At 36.7% G+C, this 22,761-nt stretch overlaps 1 protein-coding gene across 3 annotated transcripts in view; it reads left to right on the forward strand.

Annotated features, from left to right (window-relative positions):
• FAT1 (FAT atypical cadherin 1) overlaps positions 1-22,761 on the forward strand; it is a 104,765-nt gene that overhangs the window by 58,140 nt on the left and 23,864 nt on the right. For all 3 annotated transcript variants that reach the window (XM_009330652.1, XM_009330651.1, XM_009330653.1), the window contains exons 6-12: positions 3,176-3,315; positions 11,234-11,509; positions 11,726-11,936; positions 14,499-18,566; positions 19,200-19,396; positions 20,808-20,961; positions 22,439-22,672. In XM_009330652.1, coding sequence (XP_009328927.1) covers positions 3,176-3,315; positions 11,234-11,509; positions 11,726-11,936; positions 14,499-18,566; positions 19,200-19,396; positions 20,808-20,961; positions 22,439-22,672 — 5,280 coding nt within the window. The remainder of the gene's footprint in view (positions 1-3,175; positions 3,316-11,233; positions 11,510-11,725; positions 11,937-14,498; positions 18,567-19,199; positions 19,397-20,807; positions 20,962-22,438; positions 22,673-22,761) is intronic.

Consider the following 22,761-nt stretch of genomic DNA (forward strand, 5'->3'; position numbering starts at 1 on the left):
TTCTCAGAAAAATTGCAAGCACTGAGAACAGACACAACTCTTCCCTAAATGCGTGCTTCATGCGTGAACAACCTGTGATGATATTGATAATCATTCTAATGTATTAAATATTTACATAGATTTTTTTAATGGATCTTTCTAATGTATTTGGGGGGGAGGGGGGGGAGAGTTCCTGTCCAAATAGATCATAGTTGAGTAAAAAGTGTTTGCGTTTAGACAAACTGAGGGGTTAGAGATCTGTACAACCGTGTAGAGGGAGTAAAAAGTTCAAGATGCCTCCTTGCATTCTCATAGGTGCAAAGCTCTCTGCATTAGAGGTATTTTGGAACTGAGGCTGCTCTTTTACTGTTCTCCCAAACATACACACACATAGATATGAGAGTAGAAAACCAGAAAATACAAAAATAACTTAAATCAGCAGGAGAGAGGAAAAGGTTCCATGTGCTCCAATTCAAACAGGGTTATCCAGTTAACAGTAAACAGAAACATCTGTAGACCAAAAAGAGTCCATTAATGGACAGGTTAAGAAAGGGATATTGTCAGAAAAAGGTGAGTGGTTCACGGAGAAGAAAGAGACTAGATAGAAGAGGCCTCAGAGGTCTTGAGTGTTTCCACAGAGTACAGCAATGGCATTTCCTGGGGTCTTTAATTAGCAAAATTTGTTAATTCGATTGGGGATGTACTTTTCTATTGTTCTTTTTAGTTTGCTTCAACTGCTGTGCGCTCTGAACAGTGTGTACATCTGAATAGAATTCTGATGATAGTGTTATTTTGGTTTGCTCCTTCTAAGCATGCAGCACAGTTTGGACATTTACATAATTTTATTGTATGCTTAAAGCAGAAAATAGATGATCTTTTCCTGCTATTTTTAGAAAGACCTATACAGAAAACTCCAAGGCGAAAGAGCAGAATTTATCCATACACTGTAAAATAAACCATTTTATTTTGACTGTTTTCTTAGTAAAAGTGTTTTGGAAAGTTTGATATGTGATCATGTTGTGAAGTTATCGGCTACTCTAACAGGTGGTCACTTTACTGCCCTCTTTACTGTTTCTAATAGCATGAATTAATTTGATTGACAGCTTTCCTTTGTGTTCTGTGCTTGCTTTCCATGCTTTCTTTCTTTTTGGCTGAGCCAGGAGACAAGCTTGCTAGTGAAGTATTTTACATCTTTCAGATGGCTTGTGACCTGAACTGTACAGCAGAAGGTATCTGCTGAGATCACATAATTTATTACCAGATTATGAGATCTGAAATGAAAGCGTACATTTATAAAATATTTATTTTATTAACCCTTCGGAAATCAAAGTGCTCACAGTTGCATTTGTGACAGGTTCGTTTTTGTTTTGTTTTGTCATCATTACATTTATACAGCATCAATTCAGAGCATCCAGTTTTGGCTTTGGCCAAAACTGTTGCTGTTACCCTTTCAGTGTACCAGATGCAGAAGTTTGGGTTGAGTTCTGCTTCAGCGGATTACCAGATATCACCACTACTACAAAAATTAGGCAAGGCCTTTGTGATTTCCTTGATAAGGAAGAAAAAAAAGTTGGTTAGAGAGCTTGTCCTTCTATCAGAGAAACTGAATGAACAGATTCATACCTGTTCACCCTACTCTTCCCTTAAAACGGAGATGACTCCATTGAGACATTAAATTCTCTCCTAACCATCTGAGAAAATGGTATCACATTGCAGCTATAAAAGAAAAGTTAGAGACTCGCTTTCTGAAGCTGACATCTTGCACAAAGCCCATTAAAAAAATTCATGTACACCTGTTAAAAAAAAAAAAAAAGACTGCTGCCTTTCATGCTGTCCAGTTTATATCCATTCATGTGATTCAGAAACTGCTGCTGGGACAGTAAGAGGAGTTGGCTTTCAGTGAAACTAGAAAAATTACATTATCTTTGTCGTTATCAAGTATCTTAAATCCAGTGAAGCAGAATCCAGCCCATCTTTCCTAAACTGATATGTCTGTCATGCAATGGAACCTTCTGAAGGTGAAATCCTTTTTACATGTGAGTGGGGGCCCATTTCAGTATTTACTGTTCTTTCTTGGATTAAGTATAAATTTGCAACCTTTGGAACTTCACCGTCTCACTTGTAGCCTTGGCTTTTCATAAAAGGCATTCAGTGATTTACAAAACATAGCATGTAAAAACCTCATTAAAAAAAAAAAAGCACTCATACCTGAATGCTATCCTTGTAAAATACAATTAGAAAAACACATGCACATAATTAGGAAAAATCGGTTTGCCATATCTAGCACTGGCTTGACTGGCAATAAAAATTGATTCCTCCATTTTAGGCAGTTTATTGAGAGGTCTAAAGCAATTGTAGTCAATTGGCAGTATTTATCATTGCTAACGATATTTGGACTTAGTGGACATTGTATTCTCATGACAGTCTGCTCGGGGTAGCATGATGATGATGATCAATTAAATGTTTAAATGACTAAGTGTAGCTATTGGTCTACACGGTTATTTAACTGTATTTCAAAGGATAATTTGAAAGTTTCACAAGGGAAGTTAAGATAATTTGCTTCAGAAAAGGATCTTGGCCATATTTAAACATTGGGCATTTAAACATTTAGCACTCATCTGAGTCCTGCTTATCTCACTAGGAGTTAGATAGTGAGTTTTTTAGACACTCAGCATAGAGATGAGAATCCTTTGGAGGTACTATAGCTTTTTCAACTACAGTCATATATGAGTATAGTAATTTGTACTCTGATCCAAAGGGCACAAATTTGACAGTACTTCTGATGTGGGATTTTCATTTATTTTGATAAAAAGTATATTTTTCACTAATTAGCCTGACTCTGCACAGAATAAACTATCACATTTCACCTAGTAATTCTCAGTTTCTTGCTATTTGGAATCTTTGAACTCTGGTTAAAAAAAAGTAGAGAATCTTGCTAAGAATCTACCTGGTAACTTCCCATGAGCCAGACAAATCAACTTTGTCCAAAACTAGTCAGTTTTAAATATATGTAAGTAGCAGCATATCACATTACCAGAAAAAACCAAAGGGTTTAAAATAAGTGTGTATATATAAGTATATGTGTATATAGTTCCACCTTCATTAAGCATCTGAAGACAGAACATGATCATACATGAAAATAATTCAACAGTGCTGTGTTTTATGAACTACTTCTTCTCCCAATTTCCTGAACAAGGTGGCAACTATGACAGTCGATTTGATGTGGACAAGGGCACTGGAACTATCATTGTCGCTAGACCTCTTGATGCAGAACAGAAATCAAATTACAACTTGACGGTAGAGGCAACAGATGGAACCAGATCTATCAGCACTCAGGTAATGGACTTTCTAATGAAGGATTTACAGAAGAAGAAATTTGTAGCTGGGGGGTGGGGAGGGTGTTGCATTTTCTCCTTACCATTTTTTTCATCCTGGATAATGAATATGGTTTATATAAATTAGGGACTCTATCTAAAATAGAAGTGGATTCTGATATTCATAGAGCCATGTTGTTTGGCGGTCCAGGTTCTTGCTATGCCATAGTCTGAATCAGCAGCTTTTAAGTTATATCATGTTCCTACATTAGCTGAGTAAATGAAAACAGAAACTAAGCCCTTCCATGCATGATTTACTCACAAGAAAATGATTAATACTTCTTATCTGAATTACTCCCCCAAAATCACCAAATAATATGATTACTTCACTTGATATTTAAAAGACCACCATTGTTAGGTTGTTTTGTTCCCACCCCCCACGATCTGTGGATGACAAATTGGACAATGTCCAATTACCATTTTATGAAACTGAGCTACTCCTTCTGCATGGTGTGCATATAGAAACAAGGTTTAGATGATAACATCTCTGTGTATCTTCCTGAGTACTTTCTTTTAGCTTCAGTGGAGGTAGAGATTGTCAAACACTCTCCAAACAGCAGCAATCTTAGACAAACCAAATTTTTTCAGATTACCTCTCTACTAAAGCTCCATGGTGGTGGCAGTTCTTTGCAGTGGAACTAGTAAGTTCACTTTAAGGCAGACGCCTTTTGTGACACCACTGGAAATAACTCATAGTAAAGTAGGCTATGATGTATAATCCCTCCTGCTTTTCTCATCTAGTTTCTTCCCCTAGCCCAGAACCTATATATATTTGGAAGTAAGGTTTAGCTGACGTTGGTGTGAATAGAGCCATGAGCATAGAGGAGCTCCACTTTTCTTCCAAATAGAACGGAAAGTATTTATTTACTGATTTAAGACTGTTGGATTGATACAGTGATGTGTCTGTGTTGCCTACCCCTATCATTGACCTACCACTCATGAGCTCAAAGAGCGATAAGGGGGTTGCTGCTGTCTTTTCTATACATGGAAATCTGTGTTATTAACGCAACTTCTTGTTGTTCAACTTCTGTGCAGTATGCATGTTTTTCTGTCGTCTTTTCTAATGTCTTAGATGTTGTCTTCCTCCTTTCGGCCAGAGGGAAGGATGTTTCTTGTCAATGTTTAGGATTTAAAACAGAATCTTTATTGAGCTGGCTGCATGTCTGGAGGCTTGATAGGTCAAATAGACTAAATTCGATAGAAGATTGCGAGGTTAGGCATTTCCTTTTGAGAGCTGCCTTTTCCTTTAATGGTGACAATTGTGAGGGATATTCTAGACCATGAATCTCCAAAAATGACAACATGTCCCCTAGTCAGAACTTGCTGCTCTCATAGCTGTGTTGCCATTGCTGCTGGTGCTGATAAGCACCATAAAGGGTTTGGAGAATCCTGCTGTAAGTATAGTGCCTAGTTGTAGTAAAAATACTGAGCAGATTCATTTCTACCAATTACAGAATACTGGATAGAAGGCATGAATTAGTTTGAAAAAAATGAGAAGACACCCAAATCCAGCTAAAAGATAATTCCTTTTGCCAGGAAAGTCAGAAAGACAGCAAGAGGCTTTCCACACATACTTCTCCCCCTCCCAAGAATGCAGTAAAAAATGCCACCATGCAGAGTGTGTTGGGGTAGCCTGGGGACTAGTAAAAGCTGAATATGTGGTCTCGATGACTGCAGATATTCTATCCAGTGCTGCTGCTTATATAGCTGAATTTATGCCGGCGTCCTGAGTTGTCACAGTTGAACCATAATCTGCTTTGTCTTCTGGAACAACCAAGAATTGGAAGGTCACAAAAATACTTTAACCCTCACCCCTTCTCTTCCTCTGGGTTATGCGATTCATTTAGTTCTTCTTGGAAGTGCACAGTGTAGCATTTGTCCAATTTCTTTAAATGAATTTGTTATTCTAGGATTTTGTAAAGCTGAGTGAACATTATAAACATTTATCACAGCAGTTTTCTGCTGAAGAATTGGCGTAATAGTCTCAAATTTATCGTCTCTTATTTCTGTGATTGCTTTTTGTATGATTTTCTTTCCTTTCCTCTCTCAGCTAGAGTTGGCAGGAGCAGAGGTTGTGGTTTCTGTTACAAGCGAGCACAAAGACTTCCTTTGCATTGTCTTCCTTTTTCCCCTGCTTGTGGGATAAGCACAAGTTAACGCTGTTGTTGTTTGAGTCTCACGTTATAGATTGAGGAGCATGGATTAGTTCAAACTCTGCAACTGTTGGTGCATGAACAGACTCCTGATTTTAACTGATTCTCTTATCTCCCCCATAACTCCTGGCCCACCCAAACGGACTGATCTGTTATGATAGCCCTCAGGACTATCGTTAAGAATATGCATTTCAGATGAGGCTTAACTTCAGGGGAATTAAAAATGTTGATCAGAAATCAAAGTTGAATGTGTGATTTATGGCTGCCAGTGTGTAAATTCCATTACTCGCTGCTGAAATAATGATGATTAACCTTTGAGTGTTGATGTGGTGTTGGATTCTTCTAAGGGCTGCTAAACAGTAAAAATGAAGTGACGGGCGAAAGAAATTCTGAATACTGAGTGCATACATTAGGAACAACAATATGCCATACACAGCTTTTAGCTTACAAAGTAATTGCTGTAAACATTGGAAATACAGTAAACAATTTAACAGACCTTGATTAACAGCAGACTAAGTAATTTTATGTTTAATTTGAAAAAGGAAATTACATTTTCAAGACATTGGGGAAGGGGACAAGAAACGAAAATCTTATTGTGTGAAAGCAGCGTATTGAATCTGACTTTAAACTAGAAGGCATTTGCTGGCCTCAGGCCATTAACATCTGTAGAGCATTTGACTCTTTCAGGACTTCAGTTAAATAGCTTTTTTGAAAAATACAGCAGCAGTAGGCGTGGAGGCTATTAGAATTTCGCATGCATCTAAATGCCAAATGCATGATGCAAAACAAGGACAAACAAATTCCAGGCCTACAGTAGTGGTGTTTGACAGATGATGTTAGAGATGACAAGTGTCACACTAGGAAGGAATATCATTAAAAAAACAAATCAATGTACTTGTGTTTTTGTTTCGTAATGTTTTGGCCTGCGATAGAAAAGGTTATTCACAGGCTGTAAGTAGCGATATATGAACTATTGAGTTGCTTTTTGGGAGAAAACAAAAAGAAAGGAAAAAAAAAAAATTCCTGTTTCTAGGTATAGCCACTTCCAGTCATTGCTATGTCTATCAATTTTTTTCACTGGAAGTAATACTAAGATGTTTTAAAGCTAATTGCAGCATTTTACCTATTGCTGTGCTATTGCAGAATATCTAATCTTCATTTATGAAAATTTGTATAGATACTATGCTTTGGGAATGAAGGATAGAATATTCTTCATTGATTAAATGTGCGTTTTTGGTTGCGATCACCACGCTGCTCCACAGAGACATTTTAGAACTGGAATGCAGTTATATTATCTTCGGATAATACGACTTTTTGTTTATGAAAATGATTATAAACACGTCAATGTAACTATAATGTAATTATGAATGGAAAGAGGAGGAGATTTTAAACTCCACACAGAATCAGCAAATGAAAAATCAGATTAAACCAATCCAAAGGAACATCATGTTTAAATATTGCACACTGAGTATGTTTTTTCAATGGCATATATCTCCTCTATAACTTACTAGTAGTCAATGCATTCCTATGCATATTTAGGTTTTGCCTGTCAAATAATTAATAGATTTCAAGTCCTTCCCCTAAATAATCCTGGGCTGCTTTGTTCTCTGTATAACCAGGTTGCGTCGCTCTCAGTGAGATCTGTGAGTGGAGGGCAGTTGTGCAACACAGCCCTTGCATAGCCTTGCGAGATGAGTCAGGTTTCTTTAGATCTCTCTTGACTGCAGGGCCCAAAACTGTAGTGGATCTACAGTCCCACCAGTGAGTGCCAAATAGAGAGGAATAATTCCTGTCCCCCTACCTGCTGCTCCCTTTATCAAAGCAGCCCAGCATGCAGTTAGCCAAATTACCAAAAGGGTGCCTATTGATTCACATTATGCTTGTCCACCAGAATCTGCGGAGGGGCATAAAGTAACAACATCAGTGAACGAGAAATGAATCCTAAAGTATGTAGACAAAACACCTTTCGCTTGAGTCCAAGATAAACTTTGGATTTTAGGTACATTTAAAATGATTGCACTAATAGAACAAGTTGTGTATTTGTAGTTATGTTTACCAGTGTGGAAAAAACCTGCATGCCTGAGCAAGTAAGTTGACAAGTAATGGAATACTTGAGCAAGCCACTCGTAGTGACTGAGTCATTATGTTTATTCCTTAGCGATATTTTTGTTAATAATTCATATTTAATAGTGCTGTACATTTTGATGAGCTATCTCCTTATCTGCTTAGCCCAACAGTACATTTTTGGAGGATGTCTCCTTACGTGTTTAGCGGTAAGGTCATTTCAACTGCTTCACTGGCTAATACCAGAGGAAGTTGATGCTAAGTCCTGATGATGATATGATCAACAGATCACTTCTCAGTTAAGCTGGTTCATTGGCTATGTGGTTAGTCTTGGCAGGTACCAATCTTGGTTTCAAAGTCACTACATTCCTGGCATTTAACTTAATACTTCGCACAGTTTTTTGTGGTACTCCATTCTAGAAATGCTGTTTTCGTGTATTCATTTTGTGTAGTACCGGCAGCACAGGTGGCCATGTCTTCCGCTCCAAAGAGTCATCTAACGCAGTTGCTCTGGAGTTGCATTCCCTCCCACCTGAGGGTTCGACCTAAGTTTCTGTATTTCCTCATTTGGAGGGAAATAGATATGAACTTAAGTAACAGTTTTGATTTAAATCCATCAGATTCGACACTTTATCTTTCCACTTACTGTTTTTCTGAGTCTAAACTTAATCTTTTGGTGTGTGGGGATTGAAAAAAACCTTGTTGACTGTTCATTTTGAAAGCATGGTATCCATGAATTAAGTGTTGTAATTGGATATGGTCTTTTAACCTTTTAGTCATACAAAATATATTTGTATAGTTTCATTTGTATTGAGGGTTGAGTTTTTCTGCATTTTTTAAAATTTGTTGGCCCTCTTCAGTTGGTTTCATTTTCCTGAGGACCAGTGTTCAGTGAGCAGGTATTTTTACTAAAATGCTATGTAAGTGACTGTATTGGACCCTACAGTATTTCTTCTTCCAAGATGCATTAAAATGTATTTTATTTATACAGAATTAAAAAAAAAAAAAACAACTGTGCTTGTGTTGCTTTATTACGTCCTCTCTAATCATGAAAGTCTAAAAAAATCACATATTTAAGGTCATATTCTTTTCATTCTTGCTGTTCATTTTCCAGTTGAATTTGTTAGTGAATATATTTAAAAACTTGATCTAATATGTATCCTGGGTCACCTACCATTAGTTTTTCTCCCCACTAAAAATCAGTATTTATTCCAGCTCTTTGTTTCCTATCTTTAATCAGTTTCTAATACATGACAAAAACAAACTCCTTAGTTTCCATAGCAACATCTTGCAAGGGATTTTATCAGTGTGCCAAATGATTAGTTTATTTTCTATTTCTTCTGTTTTCTGAGAAATCTAATAAATCGTGGGAGGCAGCATTTTCCTATAAAAAAACAGGGATAGTTTGTATTATTTCTAACAGACTGTTTCAAACACTGAGTAACTACCTATGTTTATGAATATTTCCCTAAATGTACGATATATTGGATTATGGCTCACTGACCTGCAACACCTAGGACTACATCAGCTTAAAAAGTTAGAGGCTTGTGTGTGTGGCTGTGGACAGTAGTGTGTGCACACATACACACACGTGCCCCCCCTCCCTGCCCTGACTGGCGGTCTGGAGGTCAGTATTATTAACAGCATGTGTTACATTAGGAAGATTGCCATCTTTTGGGATTTTTTCCTTTTTTTTTTTTCTTTTTCCCCTCCCCCCTGCAGTTCTGCAGATAATAACTTGGTGATTTGTTTCCGTTTAGCAGCTTATTGCAGCACCTGATGATCTTGCTTACCTACAGGTCGTTTTGCGGTTTCAAATAAAACTGTTTTTATTCCTTGCGTGACTTTCTATTCTGTATCTGGCTTCTGACTCTTGAGATTCCATATTTGCCATCTTCAACTCTTCCTATATTCCTTTTTATATGCTTCTGTTCTTTTTTATTATCTGAGTGAAATTCTCAGTGAAAATAGTCTTTCTGGTTACAGTTCTTTCAGCTAGCAGAGCAGGCAATATCCCAGTTTTTGGGAGGACTTTCCTATGTTACAATACAAGGTTATCCCAAGAGTTCCACACCCGGGTCTTTTTGTGTTCCCAGATTCTCATTTCCATTAGTCAGTCTGCCCTGTGGTGTCTTCAGGTTGGTGCAGGACTTCATTACTTAGATGCAAAAGTCTTCCTGTTGCTACTTAGAATAAAATCCTTCTTACAGACTCCTAAACTCCTGGTAGCATTTGTAGAGTATATCTAAGGACTGCCAATGTCTGTCTGGAATTTATTTAAATGTTTTCAGCCTGTATTAAATTTTGCCATTAGGAAGAACTCATTGTATTGGAGCTTAGGTAGTAGTTGCAACCTGGGATAATATACCTGCATCTGAAATAAATATTTTAGGAATTGGTATGACTCCTGTTGATACACTTAACACCAGTTTTTCCTTAACATAAGATGCTAGCTTTGCAAGGTTGAAGTTGAGGAAGTTTTCTCTTCCTGTAGTGAAATGTATGGCATTTCCTTATTATTTACCACCATCTCATCTAATTTCTACTGCATGCAGTTTGGTACCTTGTCTAAATTATATCTCTAGACTCCACCAGGTATCAATGGAAAGCAAATAAGTATCTTCAAAGAGCAATTTAACCCACTTACGATATCATAAGTACTTATTTTAAACACCTGTTGATGGCACTGAACTAATTCATACAAAGCAGCTAACCTTTGGGTGGCTAAAAGCTTGGCTGTATGTGCAGCACATAAAGAACTTGAATTTAGCCATGTGTTCTTGGAGCTTTGCTGTCCACCTGCCAAGTCCTCTGCATTATTGTTACTGACCTGATGTTATCACTGGGGAAGGAACAGGATGGTGGCTGAATGTTTTACCCTTTTTATACAAGAGTTCGATGCTGTGAAAGGCAAGTCGGTGTGCAGGGATCTTGTGTGGTTCCAGTGAACATTATTATTCAGACAAAGAGTGCATTGCCTGCATAGCACATAGGTGAACCCAACTGAACTTTGGTGGGAAAATGCAGTTCGAAGCATCGAAGTTAATATAATTAACTTCAGACAAGTTGTGTTGGTGCCCAGTTACCTATGCTGAGATTGTGCTACACTGCTGAAGAAGAGCAAATAATACCTATGGTTCTTTGAAATAATATACTTTTGTGGGAATTCCACCACTTTTCCACCCTTGCCTAGGCATGGAAACATAAGGAGCTGAAAGAGGATTGTTTCCATGTGAGGGCAAGGAGGAGTACAGTGCATCCGCTGCCTTGGAAAACATTGCTTAAAATTCCAAATTTGCACAAATAAAAAGGATTTTTACCCACCCTGGGATCCATATTGAGATTTTTTCTATTATTATTCCAAATTTACTAATTCTTTTTCATCTTGCTTTAGACAAAAATCATTGCCTTTAAGATATCTTAGCTAAGGCATTGTTGATCGTACAGATTTCTGGTTTGACTTTGGGGAAGGTGAGGCAGATTTGGGTTTAGTGAGATTCTTCTTCCCTGCTCCTCTTAGACCTCTCCCCTTCCCTGAAAAAAAATTTGTCTTGCAGTGGCGTTATTTCAGTATTATGGTCTGATTTTTAATGAAATATCCTCTTTTCATCTCTGTTTCCCAAATATCATCAATGCTTTCCTCTTCCTGTTGTATCATTTCAGGTGTACATCAAAGTTATAGACACAAATAATCACAGGCCTCAGTTTTCTGCTTCAAGATATGAAGTTGTTATACCTGAAGACACCATACCAGAGACAGAAATTCTGCAAGTCAGTGCCACAGACAGAGATGAGAAGAATAAACTGATTTATACTATGCAGGGCAGCACTGATCCCATCAGTCTTAAAAAATTTCGTCTGGACCCTGGAACTGGCTCTCTTTATACTTCAGAAAAACTGGATCATGAGACCATGAACCAGCATATTCTCACAGTAATGGTAAACAAACACAATTTATTCTGTAGTTAAATAACAAACATCTTTTTTAATGTCTTTTTAATTTGTCCCCTTAATTCAAACATTTATTTGTATGTTTAATTTGTATGCAGTTTTTGTCTCTGTGACTCGTACAGATTGAACCTTGAATTATGACTAATATTTGATGAACTACTGAAATAACAGTGCTAATTACTAGTAATGTGCTAACTATTTCAGGTTCGAGATCAAGATGTTCCTGTAAAGCGCAACTATGCTAGAATCGTCATTAATGTCAGCGACACCAATGATCATGCTCCATGGTTCACCAGCTCTTCCTATAAAGGACTGGTGTATGAGTCGGCAGCTGTTGGATCAGCAGTACTCCAGGTTACAGCATTAGATAAGGACAAAGGAAAAAATGCAGAAATTGTGTACTCTATTGAATCAGGTATATTGACTTTCTTACATCTTCAGTTTATTTTGAAACAATGCTTGCTGATACTTTGTTTCAACTGTAGACATGTAAAAAAAAAAGCTATAAAAAAGAGGGTAGTACAGGTGTATGTGTTGTATCCTGAGAGATGTATTTAAGATACAGCCTCAGAGCATTTAAAAGAAAACTACAATAGCAAATATTCATCTCCCTCCCTTAGCTATTTGTATTATCCTTTAGATAAATTTAGAACATTTTAGAAGTAGTAGAAGAAAAAGCTACCTTTAAACCCTTAAGAGGGGTGTGTTCTTTAGAAATTACAGAAGCATTAAATTCAGATCTTAAAAAAGCATTCTTTTTTGATAATGTAAGTGATACTTTGTGGCATAGGCAAAGCAAGAATTTGATGAAAAGGGTAAGAGCCTGAGACAAGGGCTTTCATGTTTAACACAATGTGAAAGAAAGGAGCTCAAAAATAACTTAGAAACATCCATATGCTTAACCACTAAATAGTCCCAGTTTTTAAGTTAAACTTTCTGATAAATGTAGCGAGGAAGGGGTTGCTTTGCATGGTTCCCTCTGGCTGATTTTAGATAGTGGGACTGCTATTCCAGCTCAATAAAATATATAAGAAATTCTTTAATAGCTGGTCAATTTGGCATTAAGGCTCCTTTCAGATGGCAGGCCAGAGAAGAACATTAGGTGCTGCAGCTTATTTTTAACGTCAGAGTATCTTTCTAAACTTGCCTATAACAGTGCAATTCAAATGATGGCAATTTTGAATAATATGAAAACAGGATGACATTGACTGAGTTAATTTACCAGATGGAAGTGAGTTTTGGTTCAATCCAGTAAATCTGGATATAAGCCTGCCACTACCAAGTGCCAATTACTATTTACGCACTATGACTGGGGAAAAAAAAGGTTATATTTAAATTTCATTACCTATGTGCAATACTACTTTCAAGGTAGAAAGTAATTTAAAACAAAAATCCCAGTAACAAGCATGAGAAACTGTATATTAAACAGAACAGTAGGTAAGAAGTTACTCAGTTACTGTTGCATGCAAGGTGATATGTACAAATGCTTTTTGTATTTGACATAAGTTGCTTTGTAAAGCGTAGGAATTGTTTACGGTAAATATTTTCCTTTTCTTCCCCCAAAGTGTTGTTTTGACATGAAAACATACTTTAACACAGTATTAAAACAAACCTGTGATTGTGATACTGTGAAGAGGAAGAATGTGTTTAAGTGTCTCATAAGTTGCTTAAAATATATGTTTGTTTTGTTATTTGTAGAAATACGACCTTTTTACTAAGCAGGATGCTAATGTCCATGAAACTTTTCTCTTGCCTTTCCCTTTTCAGTAGTGCTTGTTTTATGAATGCCAAAACATGGCAAGAAAAAAAATGTGTGTGTGTGCTGGCTAGAATGAAGTTGCACCCTGTTCTCTTCCTTTCTTCTAGCTTTTTGTAAGAGTAAATGTGAGATTTTCTTAGGTTTGTTTTACAGGACTGTGATCTACTAGGAGGTTAAAGCATTATAATTGATGTTCTAAGCATATGGAAGGAACATTCCTTAAATGTTTGTAGTGGCTGCTTGGATTTGTAATGGGATATTCTAAGAATGTCACTGTGTTTAGAGCCTCCACAAAAAAAAAAAAACCAACCAACAACAAACAGAAAAAAACACAAAAAAAACCCTCTTGCCTACTTGTGTGCATAATTCAGCAGTTCTTAATGAATTTTTTCCATGCTGAGAACATGGCTTTAGTAATGTAATTTTTTAAGGAAGTAAAATGCTAAATCTTACCATATTTAGTATATGAGCTGAATATTGTATGCAGTGTAGTTCAGCTATATATTTGAAAATACAAAGAAAACAAGTGTTTATCAAATGGCAGCTGGTAATCCTCAGCAGGTAGTATTTTTTTTCCTAATACTATCACGGGGAATAACTTGCCTATGTATTAATAAGAAGTTAGGAGAGAGATAACTATTGGTCCAATTCAGAAAGATTCATTTTGAAGCAGTGATTTAAACAATGCTTGCATAAGCAATTAAGATTCACAAGTGTGAATTCATTAAAATACTTCTTTTTTTTCAAAGCAGTCTAATTATTTTAGATCATAAAATATAACTTGTATTCCAGTAATGTTAAATTCTGAATATAATTTTTTCAGCTTCAGTAGATATTTAAGTTGGCTTAAACATGAACTCACGAAGATAATTTGAAGAAAATACATAATTTATAATGTTGAAACTTGCAAAATACTTGTTATCTTTTTAAGGTTTTTTTAATGGAAAATGAAACAAATTTTTTGCATTTATTTTCAAGGCTTGGATGGCTTTGCTAACTATGTATTATGCAATGTTTCCACAAGTAAACTTAGAATTAGTGCTAACTCTTGATTACAGAAAACTTTCCAGAGAGGCTAACAGATGTTTGTTAAACAAAACTAAGAAACTTTAATATTCTCTGTGTTCTCGCTACGTGATCTCTTTTAATAGCTAAATAAGCATTCATCCTTTAAGTTCTGTATACCTCTTTCTTAATTACTTTTCTTTTTCTTCACAGGGAATATTGGAAATGCCTTCTTTATAGATCCCATTTTGGGTATGATTAAAATTGCAAAGGAATTAGATCGTAGTAACCAGGACGAATACAATCTGATGGTAAAAGCTACAGACAAAGGAGATCCTCCGATGAGTGAAGTGACCTCTGTGCATATATTTGTTACGGTTTCTGATAATGCCTCACCAAAATTCACAGCCAAAGAATACTCTACAGAAATCAGTGAAAGTGCCAGCATTGGCAGTTTTGTTGGGATGGTTACAGCATACAGTCAGTCTTCTGTAGTTTATGAAATAAAAGATGGTAATATAGGTGATGCCTTCGCTATCAATCCGAACTCGGGTGTCATCGTTTCTCAGAAGAGACTTGATTTTGAAACTTTGCCTATTTACACTCTAACTGTGCAAGGAACAAACATGGCTGGCTTGTCCACTAACGCAACAGTTCTGGTACATCTTCGGGATGAGAACGACAATACACCAATTTTTATGCAGGCTGAATATACAGGGCTCATCAGTGAATCAGCTTCAATTAACAGTGTGGTTCTGACTGACAAGAATATCCCATTAGTAATTCGAGCTACAGATGCTGATAAAGAATCTAATGCTTTGCTTGTTTATCAAATTGTTGAACCATCTGTCCGCAAGTATTTTGCCATTGATTCTAGCACTGGTGCCATTCGGACGGTAATGAGTCTGGACTATGAGGAGACAAATATTTTCCACTTTTCAGTGCAAGTACATGATATGGGGATACCACGTTTACATGCAGAATATGCAGCTAATGTTACTATTTATGTAATTGACATTAATGATTGCCCTCCTGTGTTTTCAAGAGAGTTGTATGAGACATCCATTTTGGTTCCAACCTATAAAGGCGTGAAAGTCATCAGCGTAAATGCCACTGATGCTGATTCCGGCATTTTTTCACAATTAATTTATTCCATTATTGAAGGCAACATTGGAGAAAAATTTTCAGTAAACCCTAAGACTGGAGATATAACAGTGCAAAATACAACTCAGTTAAGAAGCAGATATGAATTAACAGTGAGAGCATCTGATGGCAGATTTGCAAGCACTGCATCTGTAAAAATTAATGTGAAAGAAAGCAAAGCAAGCCAGCTGAAGTTCACACAGAGTTCTTACTCTGCAACAGTGCAGGAGAATTCCACAGAGGCAAAAACAATAGCTGTTGTTACTGCTATAGGGAATCAAATAAATGAGCCTTTGTTTTACCATATTCTAAATCCAGACAGCAGATTTAAAATAAGCCCAACTTCAGGAGTCCTTTCAACAACAGGAATACCATTTGATCGTGAACAGCAAGAATCTTTTGATGTGGTCATAGAAGTGACAGAGGAATATAAACCATCAGTTGTTGCACACATTGTAGTTAAAGTCACAGTGGAAGATGTAAATGATAATGCTCCATTTTTTGTCAATCTTCCATATTATGCTGTCATTAAAGTAGACTCTGAAGTAGGCCATGTTATTCGACGTGTCACTGCAGTAGATAAAGATACAGGCAGAAATGGAGAGGTGCATTACTATCTCAAAGAACATCATGAACATTTCCAAATTGATCCCACTGGTGAAATCTCACTGAAGAAGAAGTTTGAACCAGACACACTAAATAAGGAGTATCTGGTCACAGTAGTGGCAAAAGACGGAGGAGATCCTGCTTTTTCTGCTGAAGTTATCGTCCCAATTACAGTTATGAGTAAAGCTATGCCAGTCTTCGAAAAGCCTTTCTATAGTGCAGAGATACCAGAAAACATTCAGCTCCATAGTCCTGTGGTACACGTACAAGCAAACAGCCCGGAAGGACTTAAGGTGTTTTACAGCATCACAGATGGAGATCCTTTCAATCAGTTCACTATCAACTTCAACACTGGAGTTATAAATGTTGTTGCCCCTCTTGACTTTGAGTCTCATCCAGCCTACAAACTGAGTATTCGAGCAACAGACTCCCTAACCGGGGCGCATGCTGATGTGTTTGTAGACATAATAGTGGAAGACATCAATGATAATCCTCCTGTGTTTACAGAGCAGTCTTACACTGCAACCCTTTCTGAGGCATGTGTCATTGGAACATCCGTTGTACAAGTGAGTGCTACAGACGCCGATTCTGGAACAAACAGGGGGATTTCCTATCACTTGATTGAGGATAATAGCAAAAGTCATGACTACTTCCACATAGATAGCAGCACTGGACTCATTCTTACAGCAAGAACTTTGGACTATGAACAAATTAAACAACACAAGTTACTGATAAGGGCCATAGATGGTGGCATGCTGCCTTTGAGCAGTGATACTGTTGTAACTGTTGATGTAACCGATCTCAATGATAACCCCCCTCTTTTTAACCAATTGCTTTATGAAGCTAAAATTAGTGAACTGGCTCCCCGAGGGCATTTTGTGACATGTGTGCAAGCCTCAGATGCAGATAGTTCGGATGTTGACAAGCTGGAGTATTCCATTCTGACAGGCAATGACCAAAAGAATTTTGTAATTAATAGTAAAACTGGCATTATCACCATCTCAAACTTACGCAGACAGACACTAAAGTCACATTATAATCTCAACGTGTCTGTTTCTGATGGGGTCTTCAGAAGCTCAGCCCAAGTCCATATAACTGTAACCAGTGCCAATATGCACAGTCCTGTTTTCAGCCAGAATGAATATGAGGTTGAACTAGCTGAAAATGCTCCATTGCATACTTTGGTGACTGAAGTTAAAGCAACAGATGAAGATTCTGGTACTTATGGCCACATCACTTACCACATTGTGAATGACTTCGCCAAAGACAGATTTTATACAAATGAGAGAGGGCAGATATTTACCTCCGAAAAGCTTGACCGTGAAACACAAGCAGAAAAAGTAATTGCCATTAGTTTAATGGCCAAAGATTCAGGAGGAAAAGTTGCTTTCTGTACTGTTAATGTAATACTTACAGATGACAATGATAATGCTCCTCAATTCCGAGCAACAGAGTATGAAGTAAATATTGGATCTGATGTTCCCCGGGGTACTTCCGTCATTAAAGTCTGGGCATCTGATGCTGATGAGGGTACAAATGCAGACATCACATATGCTATTGAAGCAGAGTCTGAAAATGTTAAAGAGAATTTAGAAATTGATTCATTGTCTGGTATAATTACTACAAAAGAAAGCTTAATTGGTTTAGAAAATGAGTTTCTGACCTTCTTTGTTAGAGCAGTCGATGGTGGATCCCCCCAAAAAGAGTCAGTTGTTCCTGTCTATGCTAGAATACTCCCACCAGAAGTGCCTCTTCCAAAATTTTCAGAGCCGTTTTATTCTTATACGGTGTCTGAGGACATTCCAATTGGGACTGAGATAGATGTTATCAAAGCAGAGCATAATGAGACTTTAGTATATGGTCTGATTAAAGGGAACACTCCTGAAAGCAATAGAGATGATTTTTTTGTGATTGACCGACAGACTGGAGAGTTGAAACTTGAGAAGAATCTTGATCATGAAACAACTAAATGGTACCAGTTCTCAGTTCGAGCACAGTATGCAAATGAAGATTATAATGTTGTTTCCTCAGTAGACGTAAGCATTCAGGTAAAAGATGCAAATGATAACAAACCAGTTTTGGAGTCCAATCCATATGAAGCATTCATTGTAGAAAACATGCCAGCTGGAACAAGAGTCATCCAGGTTAAAGGAACTGACTTAGATTCAGGACTCAATGGGCAGGTTACTTACAGCTTGGATCCTTCTCAAGAACCAGACATTATAGAGTCTTTTGCCATAAACATGGAAACTGGCTGGATTACCACTCTCAAAGAACTTGACCATGAGAAACGAGGCAAATACAAAATCACAGTGGTTGCATCTGATCGGGGTGAAAAAATTCAACTGTCTTCTATGGCTGTGGTTGAAGTTACTGTTACGGATGTGAATGACAATCCTCCACGCTTTACTGCAGAGATATATAAAGGAACAGTCAGTGAGGATGACCCTCCTGGTGGGGTAATTGCCATCTTGAGTACAACTGATGCTGATACAGAAGAAGCCAATAGACAAGTCTCTTATTACATTACAGGTAAATCTTTCTGAGTAATGTCAGAATAATCATTTAAGTGGTTCTGGAATGATGTGAGGTATACCTTAATCTTCCAAATTATTGAAAAGTATTAGAAACCATAGAGCTGCAAAGAAAGAATATGTGTGTCTTAATATGAATATTAAAAACTTCAAGGGGAAAAATGAGTTTTAGAAAACAGGTCTTTGTCTTTCTGTTTCACGTTTGCCTTGCTTAAAATGCTTTCCTACATTTGTTGTTTACTTATATATCAAATCTTATTTTAAAAATATACTTACACTGAAATTAGTGATGTAGTTAACGAACAAAAGAAATTTCACAAAGTGATAGACTATTAATTTCCAGTGGAATATTTTATCATTTTTGTTATTTGGCATATGTCTTGATGTAATGTTATCTATAACGCTACATGAATTTCTACACTGATTTTTATAGATTCTGTTGGCTGCAGTTAAATTTGTTGTATGAGCATCTACTGACTATTTCTACCTGGAAAATGAAGCTGTTTCCCTATAAAGCCACAGAGAGTGGCTGCTTATTTGCATTTACATTTTTTCTCTTTAATTTTAACTGGATAGAGTAATAGTGGCAATCTCTCTCGTCTTTAATTAAATGTTTCTTTTCGTATTTCAGGAGGTGATCCTTTGGGACAGTTTGCTGTTGAAAATATACAGAATGAATGGAAGGTCTATGTCAAAAAGCCTCTGGACAGGGAAGAAAAGGATAATTACCTTCTCAATATTACAGCTACTGATGGGACCTTTGCAACTAAAGCTGTGGTTGAGGTTAAAGTCCTTGATGCTAATGATAATAGCCCTGTTTGCGAAAAGGTAGGCACAATCTTGTATCTTCTGTGTCCAGCTGCTTCCATATGTAAAATGTAAACTTCCTCTGAAATTGCTTCTCAGGAGACTGACAAATGGTATTCCTTTTATGCTGGTATTTGGACTATTAAGAGAGAATGCTGTCAAAGAAAAGTTATTTCATGGACAGGTTTCTTAAATAAAAATCCCAAAACAATTAGTTGATGTAATTTTAACACTGGATGGGTATTTGAAGAATATGAGGAGAATTGTAGTGCATTTCTCCTGTGTTAATGCATACTTCTCCAAAAGGAATTGTTTTAAGCTGCAGCCATGATAGTTTATATGCTGTTTTTTCTGAAGGAAGCAAAGTCTCAAAGAAGGCTGCGTACTATCACTTAGTTGATGTATTTGTGCATTTCCTGTGATAAGAGTTGAAAAGACAGGAATATTGTCCTGCAGTTGCACTCAACAGCACCAAAAATCTGTAATCCATAAATGTTTTCTTGTTATAAAACCATCTACTTTACCAGATTTGATAGTCTGCAAAAATGTACATGAAAAATAAAGAATGGAAAAAACCCAGAAAGGTGGACCCTACAAGATATATAATTGCCTTACAAGAAAGCCCTGGCTTTTCATAGTCAGCTTTTTTTTTTACTTCAGCACATTTGGATTTTTCATAGCCATCTTGTTGAACGCAGATTTGATGTTACCGGGTGGAAAGGCAAAATCTTTTCTTGTTCTGGGAAGGATCAAGTATACAGTGAGCATTTGATTCTTTTTCTTAATCGATGTTTATGTTGGTTACTTATATATAGATGATTGCAGTTATATACAGACTGGTAAGTCAATGTTTTTAGCTTTTTTCCTTTGTTAATATTGGTGTTATAAGGCTCGGTCCTTCTAATTTAATGCACATCCCTAACATGGATGAGCTGTAAGAGTGCTTAGTGCCTTTAAATTCTGGGTGTTTTTTTCTTAGTTTTTGTTTGAACTGGAAGCTTTTATTTCATGCCATTACAAAAAAGGCAGGTATCAATTTCTCCTAGGTTGAGTCAGACCTAGAAAAGATGATTTACCCAAGGAGGAAAAAATGAAATTACCTAAAAAATTTTAACTCCTATTTTGGGAATGCATTTAATTATCAGTTAATCAGTTACAAGTGTTTAGAGTTCTTAGCTATGCAGTGATACTCAAGAGTCCCTATGGTTGCAGTACTAATTACCTTTCTGAATAATCTAATAAATGTGAGGTATTTAATTAGAAAATCGTAAGTTCTTTTCATTTTCAGGTATTTCATCGTCTAGTTCACTTCATATGTTACCAAACATTCAAACAGGATATTATCTCATCTGTCATTCCTTCTTTCCCTCCCCTTTCCAAGCTCTACTTATTTCATATGTTTAGTCTTTCAATGTAACTTTTAATCTTGCAGGATTTATACACTGATTCTGTTCCTGAGGATGCCCTTCCTGGCAAACTGATAATGCAGGTATCTGCTACAGACGCAGATATTCGTTCCAACGCAGAAGTTACTTACACACTGCATGGCACAGGAGCAGAAAAATTCAGACTCACTCCAGACACAGGTAATAATGCTTTATACACTCCACAAAATTCCAGTCATCACCTCATTTTATAAAATGTTTTACTATTACATTAAGACATACATAAATGTCAGTACTTTAAGCTTTCCATTAAGGGTTAGTTTATTATATAACTGTTTAAAATGTGAGTTTCTACTATACAAGTACTAATAATATATTGAATAGAAGTCAAGGAAAAGGCAAGTATTTTAATACATGAGGAACTAAAGAGTAAATAGGGTAATTGCCCCGAAGCCAGAAACTTCCATGCTGAAGTGACTGGAGTAAAAGTATGCTATAAATTTTGTACTTTTTATATTCATTGTAGTAGTAGCAATAACGATTTATAAACTGAAAATATCTTCACTCAGATTCTCTTTGCCATCATTTGGTTTGGCATAGTAAGTGGGATGAGGTTAGATGGAGCAACAAATTTCCTTTCCATAGTAAACACCAGAAGTGCCTCCATTTTTATTGGCAGCATTATATAAATGAGATTAACTTTTAACTTGCCTGACTTTGGTTTTCATGGCATTTGTGTCTTCTGGATTGTAATATAGGTCAAAGCTAATGCCAAAATCCTGTGCTCTGCAGGCTGCAGTAGACAAGCAGTAAAAAGGGAGTAGTAAACAATATAGGAAAATTTAAATAAGATAAATACAAAGATATAGTGGAAATACGGAGAAGGAGATTAGACTACTTCAGTGGCAAAATAAATGAGAAGGATCTTACTTCATGGAGTTTTTTTGACTTTGCATGTCACCTGTGTGCTATACTAGCATGTAGTTACATAAATTCAGAATTGGTGAGGCTAGAATAATAAACAGTATTTCAGAATACTTTTTTGAACTGGTTAAAAGGAAACAATGGCTACACATTGTGCCTGTCATAGTGTTTTCTGTCACATTGGAAAGAAATGTGTGTTAGAAATATGTGTTAGACTTTTAGAAGTTTGTCTGTAGCAGCAAGTTATATTTGATAGTGTGAATAGCTCTGTTTGTTCATTGAATGTTATAGGAGGAGAGTCAGCTCAATAGCTGTGGAAGGAACACAACTAAATTTCCCAGGCAAACCATATGTGGATTTTACCTTGCATTTTGTTAAAGCCAGAGTTCTAATATTTTCATTTTCTTTCCACAAAAACACATGGATTTGTGCATGTGTACACATTCTCTCTCTTTCTGCACCATCGGGTAGTCTCACTTCAGCTAATTTCTGTTTCAGAGGCATTTGGAAAAAAAAAGGAAGAGGATTTTAGTATTTAATGTTTTAAAGCTGAAAAGGCAGGCCACTGACATGCTTTGCCCAAAGTGGAGCTCATTAGTGCAGTACAGCTGTTGACTTAGCCACTGATGAAATTACTGTCAAAAAGAAAATGATTGTTTATTTTTTCTGAGTACAAAGATTTTAGAGGAAAACGTGTTGGGGGTACTTAAGTCTTGCAACTCTCATCAACTTATGTATGTTATTCTGTTTATAGGTGAACTGAAAACGTTAATGCCACTTGATCGTGAGCAGCAAGCAGTTTATTATCTTCTAGTGAAAGCCACGGATGGAGGAGGAAGATTCTGCCAAGCTAGTATTATTCTGACTCTGGAAGATGTGAACGATAATGCACCAGAGTTTACAGCTGATCCTTACTCCATTACAGTATTTGAAAACACAGAGCCTAAAACCCTTTTGACAAGAGTGCAGGCAACAGATGCAGATGCAGGTATGCATTCTTTGACCAATACTTTTGTCATGGTCTCAAAGTTACAGTAATGTTTATTTAGTCTTACCCTGAGAGGTGTTAAGTCTTTC

Source organism: Pygoscelis adeliae, unplaced genomic scaffold, assembly GCF_000699105.1.
Source record: "Pygoscelis adeliae isolate BGI_AS28 unplaced genomic scaffold, ASM69910v1 Scaffold167, whole genome shotgun sequence".
Taxonomy (NCBI): domain Eukaryota; kingdom Metazoa; phylum Chordata; class Aves; order Sphenisciformes; family Spheniscidae; genus Pygoscelis; species Pygoscelis adeliae.